Source organism: Phocoena sinus, chromosome 19, assembly GCF_008692025.1.
Source record: "Phocoena sinus isolate mPhoSin1 chromosome 19, mPhoSin1.pri, whole genome shotgun sequence".
NCBI lineage: Eukaryota > Metazoa > Chordata > Mammalia > Artiodactyla > Phocoenidae > Phocoena > Phocoena sinus.
Genome location: NC_045781.1, coordinates 57677651 through 57696075, shown reverse-complemented (window position 1 = coordinate 57696075; position 18425 = coordinate 57677651). Strand labels below are relative to the sequence as shown.

Genomic DNA, 18425 nt, shown 5'->3' with positions numbered 1-18425 from the left:
CAGTACGCAGGCCTCTCACTGTTGCGGCCTCTCCCGTCGCGGAGCACAGGCTCCGGACGCGCAGGCTCAGTGGCCACGGCTCACGGGCCCAGCCGCTCCGCGGCATGTGGGATCTTCCCGGACCGGGACATGAACCCGCATCCCCCGTATCGGCAGGTGGACTCTCAACCACTGCGCCACCAGGGAAGCCCCTAAATGGTAACTTTTTTTTTCCCCAGGGGAAAGCACGAACGCAGTCTTCTACTACCACAAACTATGCAGTCGAGTTTCCCACATTTGGGGAAATCGCAGAAGTCATCACATCTGGAGTGCAATGGATGAACCTCACCCTGGGAAAGCCACCTTTGTGATCATGGTATCTCCCCTTCCAGTTAAGTATATAAATGGTAACTTTCGAAGATTTTTATTGTTGCTGCTATATATATATAAAAGAAATTTGGATGTTAATCTTGTATCCAGCAATCTCGCCACATTTAAGTGTTAATTCTAATCGATGATTGGTAAACTCTTTTGGTAAACTCTACATTATGTTGTGTCTGAATAATGAGAACTTACTTTCTCCTTTCCCAAGGCTTATGCCTTTAATTTCTTTCTCCTGCTGTTTCACGCTGGCTGTGTTAAATGGATGGGGTGAGAAAGGATGTCACAGCTTTAGCTATTTCTTCCCCCTTCCCCCCCCCATTAAATAGCTTATGAAGGATTCTGGGAAGATTGAAGTAGTAACATAGTTTTTGGATATTCCAAGAGCCCCGCTTAAAAACAGGTAGTACACCAGATAGAAAAAGAAAAATTCCAAGAGTATACGGTGGAGTTTCCCAGAGGCCACGTGACATGCTACAGCCCAACAGATTGAATGCACAAGCAGATGTAAGAATCCAACTGTCTTCTTTTTTATTTTTTTAGTTAAAGTAGTGGGTTTTGTTTATTTGGGTTTTTTTTTTTTGTTTTTTTTTTCTTTTCTGGCTGCACCACGTGGCTTGCGGGATCTTAGTTCCCCGATCAGGGATCGAACCTGTGTCCCCTGCAGTGGAAGCTCAGAGTCCTAATCACTGGACGGCCAGGGAAGTCCCAAGAATTCAACTGTCTTCTATTAATCCAGACATTAAGACATTTGCAAGAACATGAAACAGTGACACTTTTGTTACTAAATGTTGTGTTTTCAGAGATATAGTTACTTTTTATTAAAAAATGTTTTTTATGTTAACATGTAATAGGATTATTATTGCCATTTTAAGTGAATGAAGAAATATATCTTTAAAATAAAAAACATTCCATGGACAACATCTATAACAAAACAAGGAGCTAAGGTGTTCCCACACAGCCTGGAGCCTCAGTGTGTGGGGTTGAGCGTCTGTAGGCCCAGACCGTGCGGTGCGGGGTCTGTGCGGAGAGAGCAGAGGGCAGTTACATGCTGAGTGTAGGGCCCCCGAACGCCCACAGGTGCGCCCTGCACAGCGCGGCAGCGGGCCAGGTTGACATCAGCAGGTGAAGCTGGCAGAGGCGTGGCTGCTGGGATAGTGGGGTGAGTGCGGGGCAACCTGGTCGTATCTGAAGGGGCTGGAATGGTCCAGGCCCTGTGAGCTCTCAAAATGGCCAACCTGGGCCTCCTTCCAGGACAGAGCCCTACATGGGGGGAAAAACCACAGGGCTGGGATCAGAGTTAAGCAGGACAGGGAGTATGGGGACAAATGAGGGAGACGGTGGGGATGAAAGGGGAGCTGCTGCCATGTGTGTTAAAATCACATGAGACCAACAGAAGGAGTGTGTCTATGAAACAGGAAAAGCCTTTGAACCAGGTCTCCTGCTAAAAGCTCATGAACGTTACATTCACATAAAAAGCGACAGAAAGGGCTTCCCTGGTGGCGCAGTGGTTAAGAGTCCGCCTGCCCATGCAGGGGACACGGTTCGAGCCCTGGCACGGGAAGATCCCACATGCCGCGGAGCAGCTAAGCCCGTGGGCCACAACTACTGAGCCTGCGCTCTAGAGCCCGCGAGCCACAACTACTGAAGCCCACACGCCTAGAGCCCGTGCTCCGCAACAAGAGAAGCCACCGCCATGAGAAGCCCACGCACCACAACGAAGAGCAGCCCCCACTCGCCTCAACTAGAAAAAGCCCGTGGGCAACAATGAAGACCCAACGCAGCCAAAAATAAATAAACAAATTTATATATAAAAAAAAAAGGAACAGAAAACTATCAAGGTCAAATCCCATACAAAGTTACTACAGGAAAAATGAGAATAAGCAGCAGAATGACATTCCTACAGAGAATGAGAAGACTTAGAAGGAGGCATTGAAAAAAGATAAAAACTGAAACATGCTGTTTCAAAATAAGCTAAAAATATTTAGGACAATGATACAAAATATGAGAAAAACACCATTATAAGTCAATTTTTAAAACTCAGAAATGACAGACTCCAGAAAAGAATTAAAAAGAAAAGAAAAGGGGGCTTCCCTGGTGGCGCAGTGGCTAAGAATCCACCTGCCAATGCAGGGGACACCGGTTCGATCCCTGGTCCGGGAAAATCCCACATGCCGCGGAGCAACTAAGCCCGTGCGCCACAACTACTGAGCCTGTGCTCTAGAGCCCGTGAGCCACAACTACTGAAGCCCGCGTGACTAGAGCCCGTGCTCCACAGCAAGAGAAGCCACCACAATGAGAAGCCCGTGCACTGCAACGAAGAGTAGCCCCCGCTCGCCGCAACTAGAGAAAGCCCACGTGCAGCAACGAAGACCCAACGCAGCCATAAATAAATAAACAAATAAATAAACCAAAAAAAAGAAATTAAACAGAAAAAGAAAAGAAAAGGGACGTCCCTGGCGGCCCAGTGGTTCAGATTCCGCGCTTCCACTGCGGGGGGCAGTGGTTTGATCCCTGGTCGGGAATTAAGATCCTCCGTGCCAAAAAAAAAAAGAGGAAAAAATCATTTCCTAAGTGAAGACTAAATTAGAAGAAACACAGGAGTCAATAAACACCATAAATAATGCTTTAAGAGAAGTAGAAGGTGAGAAGGAGAAATGTTTTAAAATTCAAAAGGAAACAAAGAATGTGGGACAAATTAGTTCAGGGATATTCTAATTCCATCATCCCAGGTGTCCTTGAGACTCCTAATCCCCTAGTGAGTTCACGGAGGGAATGGGGTTGGCCAAGCCAGAGGCTGGCTTTTTAAACTATATATCTATATGTTCTTTCGGATTCTTTTCCCTTGTAGGTTATTACAAAATATTGAGTAGAGTTCCCTGTGCTATACAGTAGGTTCTTGCTGGTTATCTATTTTATGTGTAGTAGTGTGTTGGCTTTTTAAAACAATAGCCTTTATTGTTTGGAGCAGTTATAGGTTCACAGCAAAATCAAGCAGCAGGTCCAGAGTCCCTGCTCACCCTGCCCTGCATGGACTCCCTGTACCACGGTCCTGCACCTGGTTCAGTCACCCAGGTTTATTCTCTCTCTAGGTTGGGGGTGACTTCTTTTTTTTTTTAAATAAATTTATTTATTTTTATTTTTGGCTGCGTTGGTTCCTCGTTGCTGTGCGCGGGCTTTCTCTAGTTGCCACGAGCGGGGGCTACTCTTTGTTGCGGTGCGTGAGTTTCTCAGTGTGGTGGCTTCTCTTGTTGCGGAGCACGAGCTCTAGGCACGCGGGCTTCAGTAGTTACAGCGCGTGGGCTCAGTAGTTGTGGCTCGCGGGCTCTAGAGCGCAGGCTCAGTAGTTGTGGCCCACGGGCTTCGCCGCTCCGCGGCATGTGGGATCTTCCTGGACCAGGACTTGAACCCGTGTCCCCTGCATCGGCAGGCGGATTCTTAACCACTGCGCCACCAGGGAAGTCCTAGATTGGGGGTAACATCTGAGGCCACTGCTGCATGGTAAGAGGGGGTTTGTTCTGGTATCATTGTCCTGAGTAGATGGAGGTGGAAGTGGATGTGGGGTGGCCATGGGGAACCAGGGAAAGGGACGGTCACTGAGCCAGGGCACAGCTCAACGGGAGCCGGAGGGGCTGGAGTGGGTGTCACCGTGCTCCCGGCCTGTCCCAGGTACAGAAAGCTCCTCGGCCGAGAGGCCCCTGTGGCCCGGGGCTCGGGGCCTGGACGAGGGCAGCAGATCCCTGGTCCTGGCTGCATGGCTGCAGCCCCAGTGGCTTCTCTTTGTGCTGTTCCTGGATATTCCCAGATTTGCAGAATCAACCCAGGGGTATTCTGCAAAGCCAACACGGGGGGAAGGGGAAGGGGGAAGACTAATTTGGGCAGTGCATGTGGAGTGAACTGTAGCTTGGGCCTGGGGCGGGGGGAGCAGGGAGAGGGCACAACCATGGGTACGGAGCTCACGGGTGGAGCCACTGCCCGGTGTGGGGCACAGGACTCAGCGCCTCGGCCTCAACCGCCTCCCCAAGCTCCGCCCTCCCAGGTGTGCAGGGGCCACGAGCTCTCCCAGCCCAAGATTGTTTAGAGGCCACTGCAGAAAGACCGGGACCTGGGTGAGACACTGTCCACTTTCTCCAGTTCTGGCCTGAAGGGCCGAGCGGCTCCGGGTGAGCGACTCAGAACTCTGCTCAGTTATGCGGCCCCGCAGGTCACTGCAGCTTTTACTGTGGTCACTGATTCAGAAAACCAGTGCTCCTCAGACCCCTGGCTTTGGCCTCGTTTGACAATCACATGAAATAAGGACTGTCCCATGGATGAAATCACTCACATTCCCGGCTCCCTGTGGCCGGCGGCCCCTGAGTGGGAGAAACAGGTAACTCAGTGTTCCCTTTGGTGCACGGTGGGGACATTTTGATCTTTGCATCCCTTACCTAGGGGTTTGTTTTGGTTTTCTGAGTGGAACTCCATGATCTTGGGCAGCTGGAGGAAGGTATCCTGGTTACCTGGTTACCGGGAGACCAGTGGTGGAGGAGGGCCCGGCCTCAGCAAGATTCTCTTACAGATTGCCTTCCTTCTTTTTCGAGTAAAGACCTCATCTCGCTGCGTGGAAGTGAGTCTTAAATGACGTCCTGTGTCGGTGCTTCAGCTATGGGGTTCGGGGGAAACTCTGGGGGGTGGGGTGGGCATCAGTGAAACACAGCACGAGGATCTGTGCTATTCCAGGCATGGGTGGGGAAGGGGCAGAAAGGGCCACAGTCACAGGAGTGAGGGGAACTCTCTAAGTAATGGGACTCTCAAAGAAAGCTTTAATCCCTAATGCCACCCAAGATTCTAGACGATTCCCACCCCAGAGAACTCGGAATCTTCACAGCTGCTGAGCAAAGCCCGGGGTATATACTAAGTAGTGAATGACTGATACTCAGAATCTCGAGAGCAAGGCGACGGGAGCAGTGAGGACAGAGGGTACCCCAAAGGGACGGAGGACAGCCATTGTGGAGGCTGCCTGGGGAGAGGCCAAAGGAAGGCCTTCCAGGGCTTCCCTGGTGGCGCAGTGGTTGAGAGTCCGCCTGCTGATGCAGGGGACGTGGGTTCGTGCCCCGGTCTGGGAGCACCTGGAGCAGCTGGGCCCGTGAGCCATGGCCGCTGAGCCTGCGCGTCCGGAGCCTGTGCTCCGCAACGGGGAGAGGCCACAACAGTGAGAGGCTTGCGTACCGCCAAAAAAAAGGAAGGCCTTCCAAAGGAAGGTCTCCATTGTAGCCCAAAGACATTTCAGAGACAGCCGGACACTTCCACTCAGGGCGTTTCTCCCAAGAGCAGCAGATGGGGTCTTCTGGGTGGGAGCCACACCAGGTGGGCAGGGGTGCTTTGCAGTCCACACTCTGAGAAGTGAGCTGCATCGAAATGCAACGTTGTGACGTGCATGGGATCCTAAGTGGGACCAGACAAAGGATATTAGTGATGTCGACTTAAAAAAATATTCACAACCTAAAAGTTGAGAGTTATGTTTTATTCGGCGGGAGTTTTTAGGACTTCAAGCCCAGGAGGCAGCATCGCAAGTAACCCTGAGAGAACTGCTCCCAGGAGGCGAGGGCGGGTACAGCCAGATTATATCGAAGTTTTGCAAGGAAAGGCAGGTAGTCTGAACGTCCAAAGATTATTGTTAATTAAAGGAAAACCAGATATCTCGAGTTAAAGGAATTTAGTGCTTTTCCATGTATGGGAAGATGCAAGAGTCTGGGCTCACTGAACTCATTCCTTTGATATGCACCTCAGCTCTCTGGGGCCAGTATCCGCTGTTTTCACCTCCTGAGTTTCCCCAGGGCTCACCATGGGGAGTGGCTGCAGTCTGATGGCTGCTAGGTGGCAGGTATTCTTCTCCTTCCAGAGTTCCCTCAACGGCTCACCACCGGCAGTGGCTGCAAGCGCTGACGACTGTGACATCCTTTGTTTACTGATATGGCAGAAAATACTCCACTTCTCAGAGGGGACACCAGCCAAGTCCAGATAACGTCTGCAGTTTAGCTAACAGCCATGTTCCCGTGTTGGTTTCTCCATTTTGACCGACTTACCATGCCCTGGGAGGTGAACACACAAAAACTCAGAACTATCTTTGCAACTTTTTTGCAAATCTAAAAGTATTCCAAAGGAAAAGTATCTTATTTAAAAAAAAAAAAAGGAGCCAAAGGTGAAAGCAATAGTAAGGCACGGGAGGGGAGAGGGCAGGTGCAGGGGCAGGTGCAGGGGCAGAGGGCAGAGGGTGAGGCCGGAGAGCCCATTATAAACCCGGTGGAGAGAGCCGCGTGGGTCTGACTGCAGGAAGCACAGAGGTGGGTCGGCTCTAGTTCTTCCCGACACTTTGATGACGGAGATGATGTCATCATCACCATCAGAGATGACAGTGTTGAAGGTTGAGATTTTAAGAACAAACAGTTGGCCTCCACGTGAGCCCTTGGTAGTGCTTTCCTCACCTGGCAGGCAGGAGGGAGGATTCTTCCTGTGCCCAACAGTTGAGCAAACAGTAATTTTCAGGTTTCCATAGACATCTGAAGACACTGGGTGACTGTGCCGCCAGGGATTGCAAACAACCCTTTTCCCAGACATCACCCCCCGCCCACATCCCCGTCATCTTTCCGGATTAGGAAAGCCTGGCCGACTCCTCTGGGGGCCCCAGGGCTCCGGCTGTGCCTGCCCCGGTGTCCTATCTGAAGGCTGGCAAGCCTGGTCCTCCCTCGGTTCATCCTACAAAACGATCACAAAGCCTGCACCGAAACCGCTCTTAAAAACGCAGCTTCTGGGACTTCCTGGCAGTCCAATGGTTAGGACTCTGAGCTGCCAATGCCAATGCCGGGGGTCCAGGTTCGATCCCTGTTCGGGGAACTAACATCCTGCAAACCACGCGGCGCGGCCAAAAAAACCCTCGAAAAACCAAAAACCAACGCAGCGCCTAACACGTTATTCATCAGGGAGGTAAGTTAGTTCGAAGAGCTACTTTTCCCAGCCTCCCGTCCCGGCCCCTCTTGGCTCCCTGCCTGGGGACCAGCCAACCTCCAGTGTGACAGGCGCAGGGGGCACAGTCCGTGCCACGGAGAGCTGTGGCTGCTCCTACTTGCAGTGACGGGGGTTTTCCTGCGGGCTCAGCCCTAGCAGTGGTGAGTCCCAGGCCCTCCTCCCGGACGCCATGCGGGGATGATGCAAGGTCGGTGTCACATGGCCTGCGGCCGTCTGTGGGGAAAGGCTGACCTCTGGTGGCCAGTTCCCATATTGCTGCCTCCGTGCTTCTCCCGGCTTCTATGCTGTCTGCATCACCCCACGGGAGCCTGGGGACACCAAGGTTTGTCCGTCCCGTCCGGGGTGACCCAGGCCCTCCCCACCCCACGGGCGCCTTCCTGGCGGGGGGTCATGAGGGTGTGTGGGGGAGGGTGAGCTCACCCCTCAGGCCCCTTTCTCCCCGTGCGGACTGTGTCCACAGCCCCGTGGCCCTGGGCCTGGCTCCCGGCTATGGGTTCTGGTGGTCCACTAGGACCATGGGGCTGCTCCTCAACCCTAAGGGAGCTCCGTCTGCCCTTGCTGAGCCCAGATCCCCCAGTCTGCGTCTTTCCGTCCTCGGCCCAGGAGAGGGTCCGGTCGGCTCTGTCTCAGCAAAAGCCAGAAGGTACTCAGCCTGCCCTGCCCTGGCCACTCGGACCAAAGTGGCCTGATGCTAAGACAAAACGAGACACCCCTTTCTGCCTTTAAGAATATTGTCACCAAGTCATTATTTTATCACCAAGTAATGCTGACAGCAGACCCTTCGATGCCTCCTCCATGTCAAGGGTCAGAAGTGGGGAGGGGTCAGGGCAGGGGGAGGATGCCCAGTTCTCATAGTACCTGGTAATTTCCTTTTTTTTTTTTGGTTGCACCGTGCGGCACGTGGGATCTTAGCTCCCCGACCAGGGATCGAACCTGTGCCGCTTGTGGTGGAAGCGTGGAGTCTTAACCACTGGACTGCCAGGGAAGTCCCAGTACCTGGTAATTTTTAATGAGGTAAGTCTGGTGACTGGGTTTTCTCTCTCTCTTTTTCTTGTTCTTTTATTATTATTATTAAACATATACTAATGTGAACATTTCCCATGTGCCTGTGGGTAGAGCCCCTGCTAGGCGGCCCAGCCTGTGACAGATGTTTCCTCATCTTTATTGGGGTATCTCAGAGGTATCCCAGGAAGACGGGAAGCAACCATGAACGTCAAATGCACAGCAATTGGTCGGTGAGCAGGTTGTAGTGACACCGTGAGCCTTGCATGCCACCCACTCGAGAGCCTGCAGTTTCATATCCGTGTCCCAGAGAGAGCACCCCCTAAACCTACTTTCTGGGAGGTGGGCATTGGCTCCCGAGACCCCACCTGCTGTAGCACTGCTCTTACAGGCTTGCTACTTTGTTTTGGATGAATCGAGGGTAACATTAAATACATCACTGTAGGGGAACAAAATTTGCAGGCCAGAGACACCCAAAATGTCTCTGGCCTGCAAATTATTTCAAGCTGAGAACAATCAAGACACCAAAAGACTTTGGGAAGAAACTTTGACCTTCCTCCAACTGCCCGAAGGATTTAGATTTAGAGGGCTTGTTCCCAGAAGAGAGCTATCACCCGATATGTCTGCAAAGAATATGGGCCAGGCGTGGAGATCAGAGTCCACTCAGCATCCCATTGTCTCTGCCCAGCCCAGCAAACGGATATTTACCAAAAATCTCCACGTGAATGACCTTCCTCCCCTTTGAAGTCCCAAACCACTGCACTCACCATCCTCGTTTGTGTTTAGCTGCAAATGGTATTTAGGGCGAGGGTTTCGGCCATTTTGGTGAGTTACTCAGCCTTTCTGGATCTCTCCCATGTACACGTGTTATTAATCTTTGATTTTTCTCCCGTTAATCTGTCCCATGCCAATCCACTTCATAGACCAGGCAGAAGAACCTAGAAGGTAGAGGAAAAGTCTTCCCCGACATGACTCGTGTAAACACATGCCCCAGGTCCTCACCAGCATTTGGTATTGTCAGCGTTCTGGGTTTCAGGTGTGGAGGCGTCTCCTGGCTGTTTTAACTTGCAATTCCCTGATGACGTGTGATGTGGAGCATCTGCGTTACTTATAAAATCACTAGTTAATTCTGTCGTCCTCGAGAGAGGTTATCTGAGAGACCGGGAGGTAAGACATTTGGATGGGGTGTTAAGGCCTCGGAGTGGAGCCCCACCTGGGAGGGTCCGGGTGGCAGTACAGCACGAGGGCCTTGCACAGCTTCACAGCAATTTCACCGGCGTCACGATTTTGCCTTTGATCAGCTTCCACCCGTTGCCCGGAATAACCTACTTTTTGTTTTTACTCTCAACGTTGACAGTGTTTCCGGGACCCATCGGGCCAGAATTTTCCCCTGTCCACCCCAGGCCTTCCTTCTCAGGCCAGAAGGAGAAACACTAAGAAAGGAAGGGGGGTGGGGGATGGAGGGAGAAAGAAAGAGAAAGAGAGAAAGAAGGGAGGAAGGGAGAGTAAGGACAAAAGGTTGCCCGCCACTCCACGGCTACAAGTATCGAGCCTTTGGCCCCTGCAGTCGCCCACCAACAGTGAGGGGAATTCAGGATGGAAAAAAACCAGGAAACACTCTGTGCTTTGGATACAGACCCCCTAGATAGTGAAGTTACATATCTAAGGAAACGTTTCAATGACCCCGGATGCTTGCATCTTTCCATACATAGAAAAGCACACTAAAGTCATTAACTTGAGATGTCCGTTCTTTGTGATTAGCTGTAATCTTTTCATGCTTGATTACACGAATTCCTATATATCCTGGCTTCTCCCTTACCTCTTCTGAGAGCGGTATATAGTCCTCAGGAGGGTCCCCGAATCAACTTAACTGACAACTTTTACGCTGTGCCTTTTCCTTCCAGTCAAGAGAAGGGAGGAAGGAAAAACAGCAAGTGTGAGACAGGAATCGGGGTGAGAGCCTACCCCAAACCCCTTAGAGTTGAACAGTTTGCTATGAGAGGATCAAACCTGCAATCAAAGCCGCTTCACAGGGAAGACAGGACAGGCATGTGTCGACTGTGCATTTATTCACTGGTCCTGTGTTCCTCTAATAGATCTTTTGAGATCTTCATGTTTACCTCCCTTGAGTTTTGATTTCCCATGTGTGTGGTTCTTAGTCTTTGGGAATGAATGATCCACATACAGGACATTACCGTGAAATATTTGACCAGCTCAAACATTCCCCTCCTCTGACCATGCTGGACAAACCTTCTCTGCATCAAGTCGTGGTGTCATTTGGGGGCTTTGATTCATTCACTGTTTATTCATAATTTATTAACATTTAGCAAATAGTGCAACATTTTTGTCCTGGGGATACCAAGGTGAATGAGATACAGCCTGAGGGAGACTGCCACCTAGCGGAGGAGAGACACAGCACATGGATAACTATTAAGCTCCTAGCGTATCCTGGGGACCATTCCAGGAAATGCGTTAATGGGAAAATCTTGACTTACTTGGAAATCAGATAACATGAACATTATTCCTGGCATGCCTTTGAAATACTGGGCACCACTTAACCAATTCTCCAGTCCGGTCTTTGAGTGCTTTCTAACAACGTAGGACTCTCAGGTTTTGATGTAGAAGTCTTTGTTGCATTTCACATGTTTTAGATTAATTGCATCATTCATGAATGACGCAGTTAATGGCCAAGGATAGGAGGATGTGGTTAGGTCTCTGCCCAGAACCTAGGTTTCAGAACTGCGTTTCTGTGAAGGGTTAACACCTGGCCCCCTCCAGATGGCCTGAGGTCAGAGCCTCTCTGGAAGAGGCGAGAGAACAGCTCTTCTGGAGAATTAGAACGTTTAGTGCTGTGCGGATCTATTTTCAAAGCCAGGCAGCTGGAATTTAAGGGGCTATGGCTGTGAACCCTGAGCATAAGTTGTTGACTGTGAGATGATCAGGCTTGAAAACCGAGCTGGTTCCTGGGTCAGGCAGGATTAAAGGGCCAGATGCTCAAAACAGTGATATTATGGGGATTTAAAAACTCAACTTAGGGCTTCCCTGGTGGCGCAGTGGTTGAGAGTCCGCCTGCCGATGCAGGGGACACGGGTTCGTGCCCCGGTCCGGGAAGATCTCACATGCCGCGGAGCGGCTGGGCCCGTGAGCCATGGCCGCTGGGCCTGCGCGTCCGGAGCCTGTGCTCCGCAACGGGAGAGGCCACAACAGTGAGAGGCCCGCGTACCACAAAAAAAAAAAAAAAATCAACTTAAAGAATCACCAATATCTCCAACTATTTGGGCAAGGAGTTTTACCTTTTTAAAAACAAATTTAACCTTGGGGACAGATTTGCAGTTTCGCACACTGCGTGTTCTCTAGGCTGGTGCCTCGGAATCTGCGTGCAGGGTAGCTGGCTTTGGGCTGCGTTTGGGTAGGTTTAGGGGACACAGTGGCCGGGAAACAGATGAGCAGTTGCAGGCTCACAGGGCGGCACGCAAGGTCGTTGGCTTCATCGCAGCCTGTTCCCTGACTCGCTGTGATGTTACGGGTCCGTTTCGAGTTTGCAGTTAACATACCCAGCATGGCTCTGTCTTTTGTTGCATTTCCTGCGCTATTGTCTAGGTTTTGGTGTTTCCCCCTCCCCAGTTTTGGCATCTGATGACTTACAGAATGTCCCTGATCCTCACGTGATGGCTCCGAGATAGGTGATAAAGAAGATGGGGCAATGGCAAGGATGAAGAAACCCTGCACGTGTGAGCCAAGCAGATGAGTGAAACTACAACACAGATCTTTGCTTAAAATCAGTCAGCAGGAAACTCCCCCCCATGCTAAGCGTGGATGTGCGTGGGAGCGAAGAAAGACAGGCTGTGCCTGTATTTTCCGAATTTTAACAGTTAGGGTATTAATGACGCGCTGAAAAATACCATTTAAAGACTGAAGCAGTGCTGTAATATGGTAGACTAAGTTATCTGGACCAATCCTCCCATTCAAACTAGAAAATGATGGATAAATGTTGAAATGAGTCTTCTTAAAGGCATCAGAAGGGTAACAAGGAGTAAAGAATCACCAAATCGGAACCTAACGGGAGGTACATACAGAAAAAAAACTGAGTAGAGGCTGGGCTCTGAGACGGCTTTTGCTTCCGGCATGGGCGAGGGTTGCCATGTTTGACTTGGGTTTGACAGCCTCGAAGGGCAAGGAGGAAGCTCAGCAAATCCAAGGCTGTCCCAGGTGGGAGCTACAGGGCCATTCCCTGCGGGTGAAGCTGAGGTGCCAAGAGCTGTGCCTGAGGATGAGGGTGGAATAGAAGTAAGCCTGCTGCCCAGAACGTCGGGAACAGAGAGAGTCACCCCAGTGCCGAGCGGGGTATGTGGGAAGGCAAGGTCCCTGAGATACTGTAGCCACATCCAGGCTTGCCTTGGATGCCCAGCCTCAATTTACATCACCTGGGTTGTCCAAAAGAAACTTAAGACACTAATCTGGACTCAGGATGTCATGAGCTGGCAGTGTCCGAGGCTGTCCGGCAGAAGCAAAAGCAATTACCCTTGGGAAAAAGATGCTTTCGCTGAAATCTTTCAAAGGTCATTCACGAGCAGGTCTTCAAGGATACGAGCAGCGTCACCGCAGCACAGACCGATTGACATACATTATTTAAGGACAAGACCAGCGTGAAAACATCTTCAGGGAACTGAAAGCTATAAAAGTGATCCAGCAGATTTGAGAAAAATTGAACTTCTGAAAATTACTAATCATAATAAAAAATTATATGGACAAGTGAGACAGATGTGATGGGGTTGAGCAAACAATCCACGAACCAGCAGATAAACCAGGAGGAATTATCCAGAATGCAGCATAGAGGGACAAACAGAGGGAAAATGGAGAAGAGGGGTTAAGAGACCCAGAAGAGAGAGACGAGGGGGCAACAGCGTCCTCTGAAGAGAGGATGACAGAGAAATCCCAGACCTGTAAGGCCACCACACACAGCCTCACGAGGACCAGCAATTCCCAAGCAAAGTGAATACAAAGAAATAAATATCTAAACATATCTTAGTGAAACTGCAGGATAATAGAGATGAAGGAAAAAACCGCAAAAGCAGGTGGAGAAAAAATATTACTCTCCAGAAAGATCGTTAGAAAATCTCCAAATATCTGGAAACGAAATAACACACTTCTAAGTAGCCCAAGGGTCAAAGAAGAAATCAAAAAGGGAATCAGGAAGTGTCTTGAACTGAATGAAAATCGAAACAACATGTTAAAATTTGTAAGGTGCAGCTGAAGCAGAATTAAAGGGACATGGAGAGCACTGAATTCTGAGATCCCTCAAATCAATGAATTGGATTAGAAATAAATAACAGAAAGATCTCCAAATGTTTGGAAATTAAACAGCACACTTTGACCCCAAAGAGGAGAAAGTTTTGCTTTCAGCCACGATGGAGCAGAGAGACTGGGTTTCCCCCTTTCCCCTCAGGTGTCTATTAAACTGGACAAAATACATGAAACAAAGGTTTTGGTGTCACTCCCTCCCTTGCCTTCCCTCTTCCCTTTCTCCCCACATCCTCTCCTTCTGTACTTATTCCCTGCTTCATTTCACAGAGCATTTGAGGAATGTCACCATGTTGGTCTCATTAGAAGAAAACCTCCTTGAAGCTGGTGGCTGGGTCTTCTGTTTTCTGTCTCATGTGTCCCGGTACAACATCCCCGCGTTGTGGTAACCAATTCATGTTGTTAAATGAAATGATCGTCAGCCAGTTCAAAACCGTGACCCCACTTTGCAGCACAGAGAATCTCTTAAATTTGTATTTTGCTTTTTACTTTTCTAAGCTTTTTAAATTTCACTTGATTCTCTCAAGAGTTCTGTGTAGTAGGTGGGCGGGTTTAATAGGATCACTTTCCAGGTGGGAAAGTACAAAGACCCACTGCATCTATAGCATACTTGGGAGATCTCTCCAATTACACTGATTATTTGTGGTGAGGGTAATTAGATGTTAGGTGCTTTGTTAATATTTTTTTCTCTTCTAGATTTCAACTTGAAGACAGCAGAGGGCGCCTGACCACACAAAAGGTACACTCTAAATGTTAATGATATATTAGATTTAAGGTTATTCATTAAAGTTTCAAAAACGTGAATTTCACTAAAATAGGACCGTGTACTTCATCTTTCTACTATTTTAGGATTCTGATCTCATTTTAAGTGTTCTATTCTTTCTTGGTAATGAGAGTTTCAACCTCACGTAAATCACCATGACACTATTAATTCCAAGAGCCTTCCAACTGAGCTTTGAGATTCTTTCAGATAATAAAAGTACAAAATCCTCCATCTATCAGATCCTTCCAAATCCTCAGCAGGGCATAGGCTCCCCCTTCCGTAGCTCTTAAGAGGCGACCACTGTAATGTGTTGCAGACAGATGCGCTGTGACTGAAGGGCCATCTTACTTCAAGTGTATTGCCTCCAGGTTACCCAGTATTCTCAGAAAAGTATAAAAGGATTAGGCATGCTCTTAGTCATATGGCACTAGAGGGAAGGTAACGGTTTCTGAGGAGCACTAGTGAGGCTTTCGCCATTTGTAGCTCATCGTTGAAGGCGATTATGTCTGCAGGTTCAGGGGCCAGGGTACTGTGAAATTCTGCAGCTCCCTTCCAATTGGCTTCTAGCTGGTTCTTTTCTCTATCATCTCACGTGTTCTCACATTCTCCTACAATCGGTGCTGGGGACGGCGGCAGCCTGAATCCTGTTCCACCTCCCCATCCTCCCCACCCCCCGTAGTTCCCCCAATTTTATTTTTCTTCTTTTTTTTTAAAGATTTAATTTTTTTTTTTTCCTGTATGCGGGCCTCTCACTGTTGTGGCCTCTCCCATCGCGGAGCACAGGCTCTGGACGCGCAGGCTCAGCGGCCATGGCTCACGGGCCCAGCCGCTCCGCGGCACGTGGGATCCTCCTGGACCGGGACACGAACCCACGTCCCCTGCATCGGCAGGCAGACTCTCAACCACTGCGCCACCAGGGAAACCCTAAAGATTTAATTTTTAAATTTATTTTTAGCTGTGTTGGGTCTTCGTTGCCATGCGCGGGCTTTCTCTACTTGTGGCGGGCGGGGCTACTCTTTGCTGTGGTGCGTGGGCTTCTCCTCGTGGTGGCTTCTCTTGTTACAGAGCACGGGCTCTAGGCGCACGGGCTTCAGTAGTTGTGGCTCAAGGGCTCTAAAGCGCAGGCTCAGTAGTTGTGGCGCACGGGCTTAGTTTCTCCGCTGCATGTGGGATCTTCCTGGACCAGGGCTCAAACCCATGTCCACTTCGTCGGCAGGAGGATTCTTAATCTACTGCGCCATCAGGGAAGCCCTGTTTTTCTTCTGAAAGACTAGGTTAATGGACAAGGCTTGGAGTTGGCTGAAAAAGCATTCCTCCCTGGCTGCTCAGAGATTAGTAAGTTGATTGGATCTAAGTTGATTTTGTTACCGATTAGGATTCTTTTGTTACCGATTAGGATTTTGTTACCGATTAGGATTCTAATCAATAGAAATTGATAAGAGGCCAGAGAAGAAATTCAGGCAAGGCTTTATTGGGACTTGTGCTGCAGCACGAGGGAGAGAAACCAAGTAGCAGGATCCTTTGCTCGCCCCCTGACGGGGGATGGGGGTGGGGGGGGCGAGCTTGCACCTTACATGGGGTGAGGGCAGAGGCGGGTCCACGGGTTGGTCCCCAACAGTGGTTTGGGTGGTCTGCCCCCTCCAACTTGGCGGTGCTGAGTAGAGGGATCATTTGCAGTACCTGTGTTTTGCTTCCTGACTCCTCAGAAGTGGCAGTTGGGTCTTTGATCCTTTTGTATCTTGTTCATAGTTTGCCCCAACTGCCACACGCATGCAGTTTTTTTTTTGTTGTTGTTGTTGTTTTTCATGCAGTTACTTTTAATCCCTTAGTTTCTTTGTATTTTGTTTGGACGAGATTTGTCCAGGTGCAAGCACCGCACCAAAAGGTCCCAGGTCTCAGCCTGTCTCAATTTCTTTAAGGCTGAGCCTTGTGGCGGTTCACCCACAAAGTAGGAAAGGAGATTATTTCCTGATTTATGCTTTCCCTTTGCCAAATGTTTGCTTGTGCTTGTCCTTCATTTGTCCTGTTTCCTTGATCACAAGCCCAAAGATGACATCTTCTAAGCAATGAGAAGCATTTTCACTCTGCTCTGTCCAAACCATAGCATTCCACGTTCTACCTGTGGTTTTTCCCATTTACTAAGTCGTTTGAGTCAAATGCTAGCGGGCGGTTTGGCTTCTCAGACTTGGAACACTGACTGCTCTTGGAGGGGGTGTCATCAGCCCTGCTCGATCATGGAGAAACAAGTCGCCTCACACAGGACACTTAAGGAGTCACCTAGAAGGCGGACTGGCAGGGCTGTTTTTCTTGCTGAGCACAGTACCCTCAGCCCCTAAGAATATCTGGTGCTCAGGGTCTGCGAATCCTTTAAGTGCATAAGCGTCTCTGTGGGGGACGAAGGCACAGCAATCATTTGACTCGTACAAGGGTTCGCGCTGACAAAACGCGGCTCATTTACCAAGTCACCCAACTGGGTCACTGTGCAATGTGCACGCACTAAGCAATATGCGTAAACACGGCAGAAACTGAAGCCAATCTTCAGGCCCGGGCCCGGTGGCGGCGGAAACAGCAGGCGTCGAGTCCCCGGGAGGAGGTCTCCGAGCTGAGGGCGGACGGCACGGGGACGGCGACGGGTCCCCACAGCTTCCTGGCGGACGCCACCCAGAGCCCGAGGCCTTCAAACCCGTCTCCAAAGGCGGAGCACAGACAACCAGTAAAATATCCATCCCCGGGCCGAGGCCCGGCCCGGCCCGGCCCGGCCCGGCCCGGCCCGGCCCGCCCCGCCCCGCCCCGCCCCGCCCGTTCCGCCCGTTCCGCCCGTTCCGCCCACTCTCTCGGAAGCGCGCGGTGGGGGGCGGGCCGGAAGTGACGCGCTTTCTGCGCGCCGCCTAGTATGTATTTTTTGCGCGCTGCGCGCCGCTCGAGACTTGCAGGCGTCCCGGCATCTCCTCTGACCCGGCGTGATGGGCAAGAAGGGCAAGAAAGAGAAGAAGGGCCGCGGAGCGGAGAAGACGGCCGCCAAGATGGAGAAGAAGGTGTCCAAGCGCTCGCGGAAGGAGGAGGTGAGCGGGGACGGAAGGCGGGCTGGCCTCCTTCGTCCCGGGTCTCGTGCGTAGCCGGGCCCCCTGTGCTGGGCGCTGGGAGGGGCCGGGCTGAGCGGGCGCGCCTCTGCGAGCCTCAGCCCTCGATTTTGAAAGAGGGTACGTGATCCTCACGGCAGCCCTGAGCAGTGAGCGTCAGTGGAATAAGTAAGTGGAACTGTGGGGCGTTCCAAAACAGTTCTCTGTGTCTCTCTCCGTCTCTGTCTCTCCTTCTCCCTCCCTCCCCCTCTTACTCTCTTCCCCTCTTTCTCTCTATCTTTAGACGTGTGTACACATGGATCAGTGCTGGGCTTAGAGGAGCGCTCTCTGCTCTTAATTGACTGTTGTTCACGGGCTCCCTAACCCGGGGCGGTTTATAGTGGTTAATGAGTGTTTGCTGTGTGCCAGGCATTGTGCTCTCTGGGCTTTAATTCTTACAACCAATTGAGTTAGGTAGCTTTGGCGTCTCCATCTGACAAGAAGTCAGAAGCTAACAGGTTACACGCAGCTCAGGGTCACACAGCTGTGAGGTGGCTTGGAGCTGGAATTTGACCGGGTGTCCCTGATCCAGAGCTCTTAACCACATACCCTTGTCCCTTTTCTTCCTAAGGCATTCGTGTCTCCATTTCCTCATCTGTCAAATAATGGGGTTGGGCTTTTTCTCTCCCTGTCTCCTATCATTTTTTGGCAGGGGGACTAAGCGAGTGGTCTTGGGGGACAACTTGGAGTTCTGCCCAGTGCAGAACTCATGTCTCAGATACCTGGTTGACACCTGCAAGTGGCTGTCGCGCAGATTCCTCCCCTTCTAAACTGTCCTATTGAAGCTCCATCTCTTCACCCTGCTGGGGAGACCTACATCACCTGGGCTCACTCCCCTCCAGCCACACAACTCTGTGCTGTGTCTCAGATATGCC

At 50.6% G+C, this 18425-nt stretch overlaps 1 protein-coding gene and 1 non-coding gene across 6 annotated transcripts in view; one reads left to right on the top strand and one right to left on the bottom strand.

Annotated features, from left to right (window-relative positions):
• Positions 1-215: 215 nt before the first annotated feature.
• LOC116744878 lies at positions 216-379 on the bottom strand. The gene has a single exon (XR_004347204.1). It is a non-coding gene; the product is annotated as a U1 spliceosomal RNA (small nuclear RNA).
• A 16919-nt stretch (positions 380-17298) lies between these two features.
• Positions 17299-18425, top strand: part of KLHDC4 (kelch domain containing 4) — a 71002-nt gene continuing 69875 nt past the window's right edge. For 2 of the 5 annotated variants that reach the window (XM_032612513.1, XM_032612511.1), the window contains exon 1: positions 17364-17493. Coding sequence is in view for 3 of the 5 variants with exons in the window: in XM_032612507.1 (XP_032468398.1) it covers positions 17395-17493 (99 nt within the window). In the remaining 2 variants the exon portion in view is untranslated. Of the gene's footprint in view, positions 17494-18425 lie in introns of all 5 variants that reach the window. The other 3 variants (XM_032612507.1, XM_032612510.1, XM_032612509.1) reach the window with 3 other exon arrangements.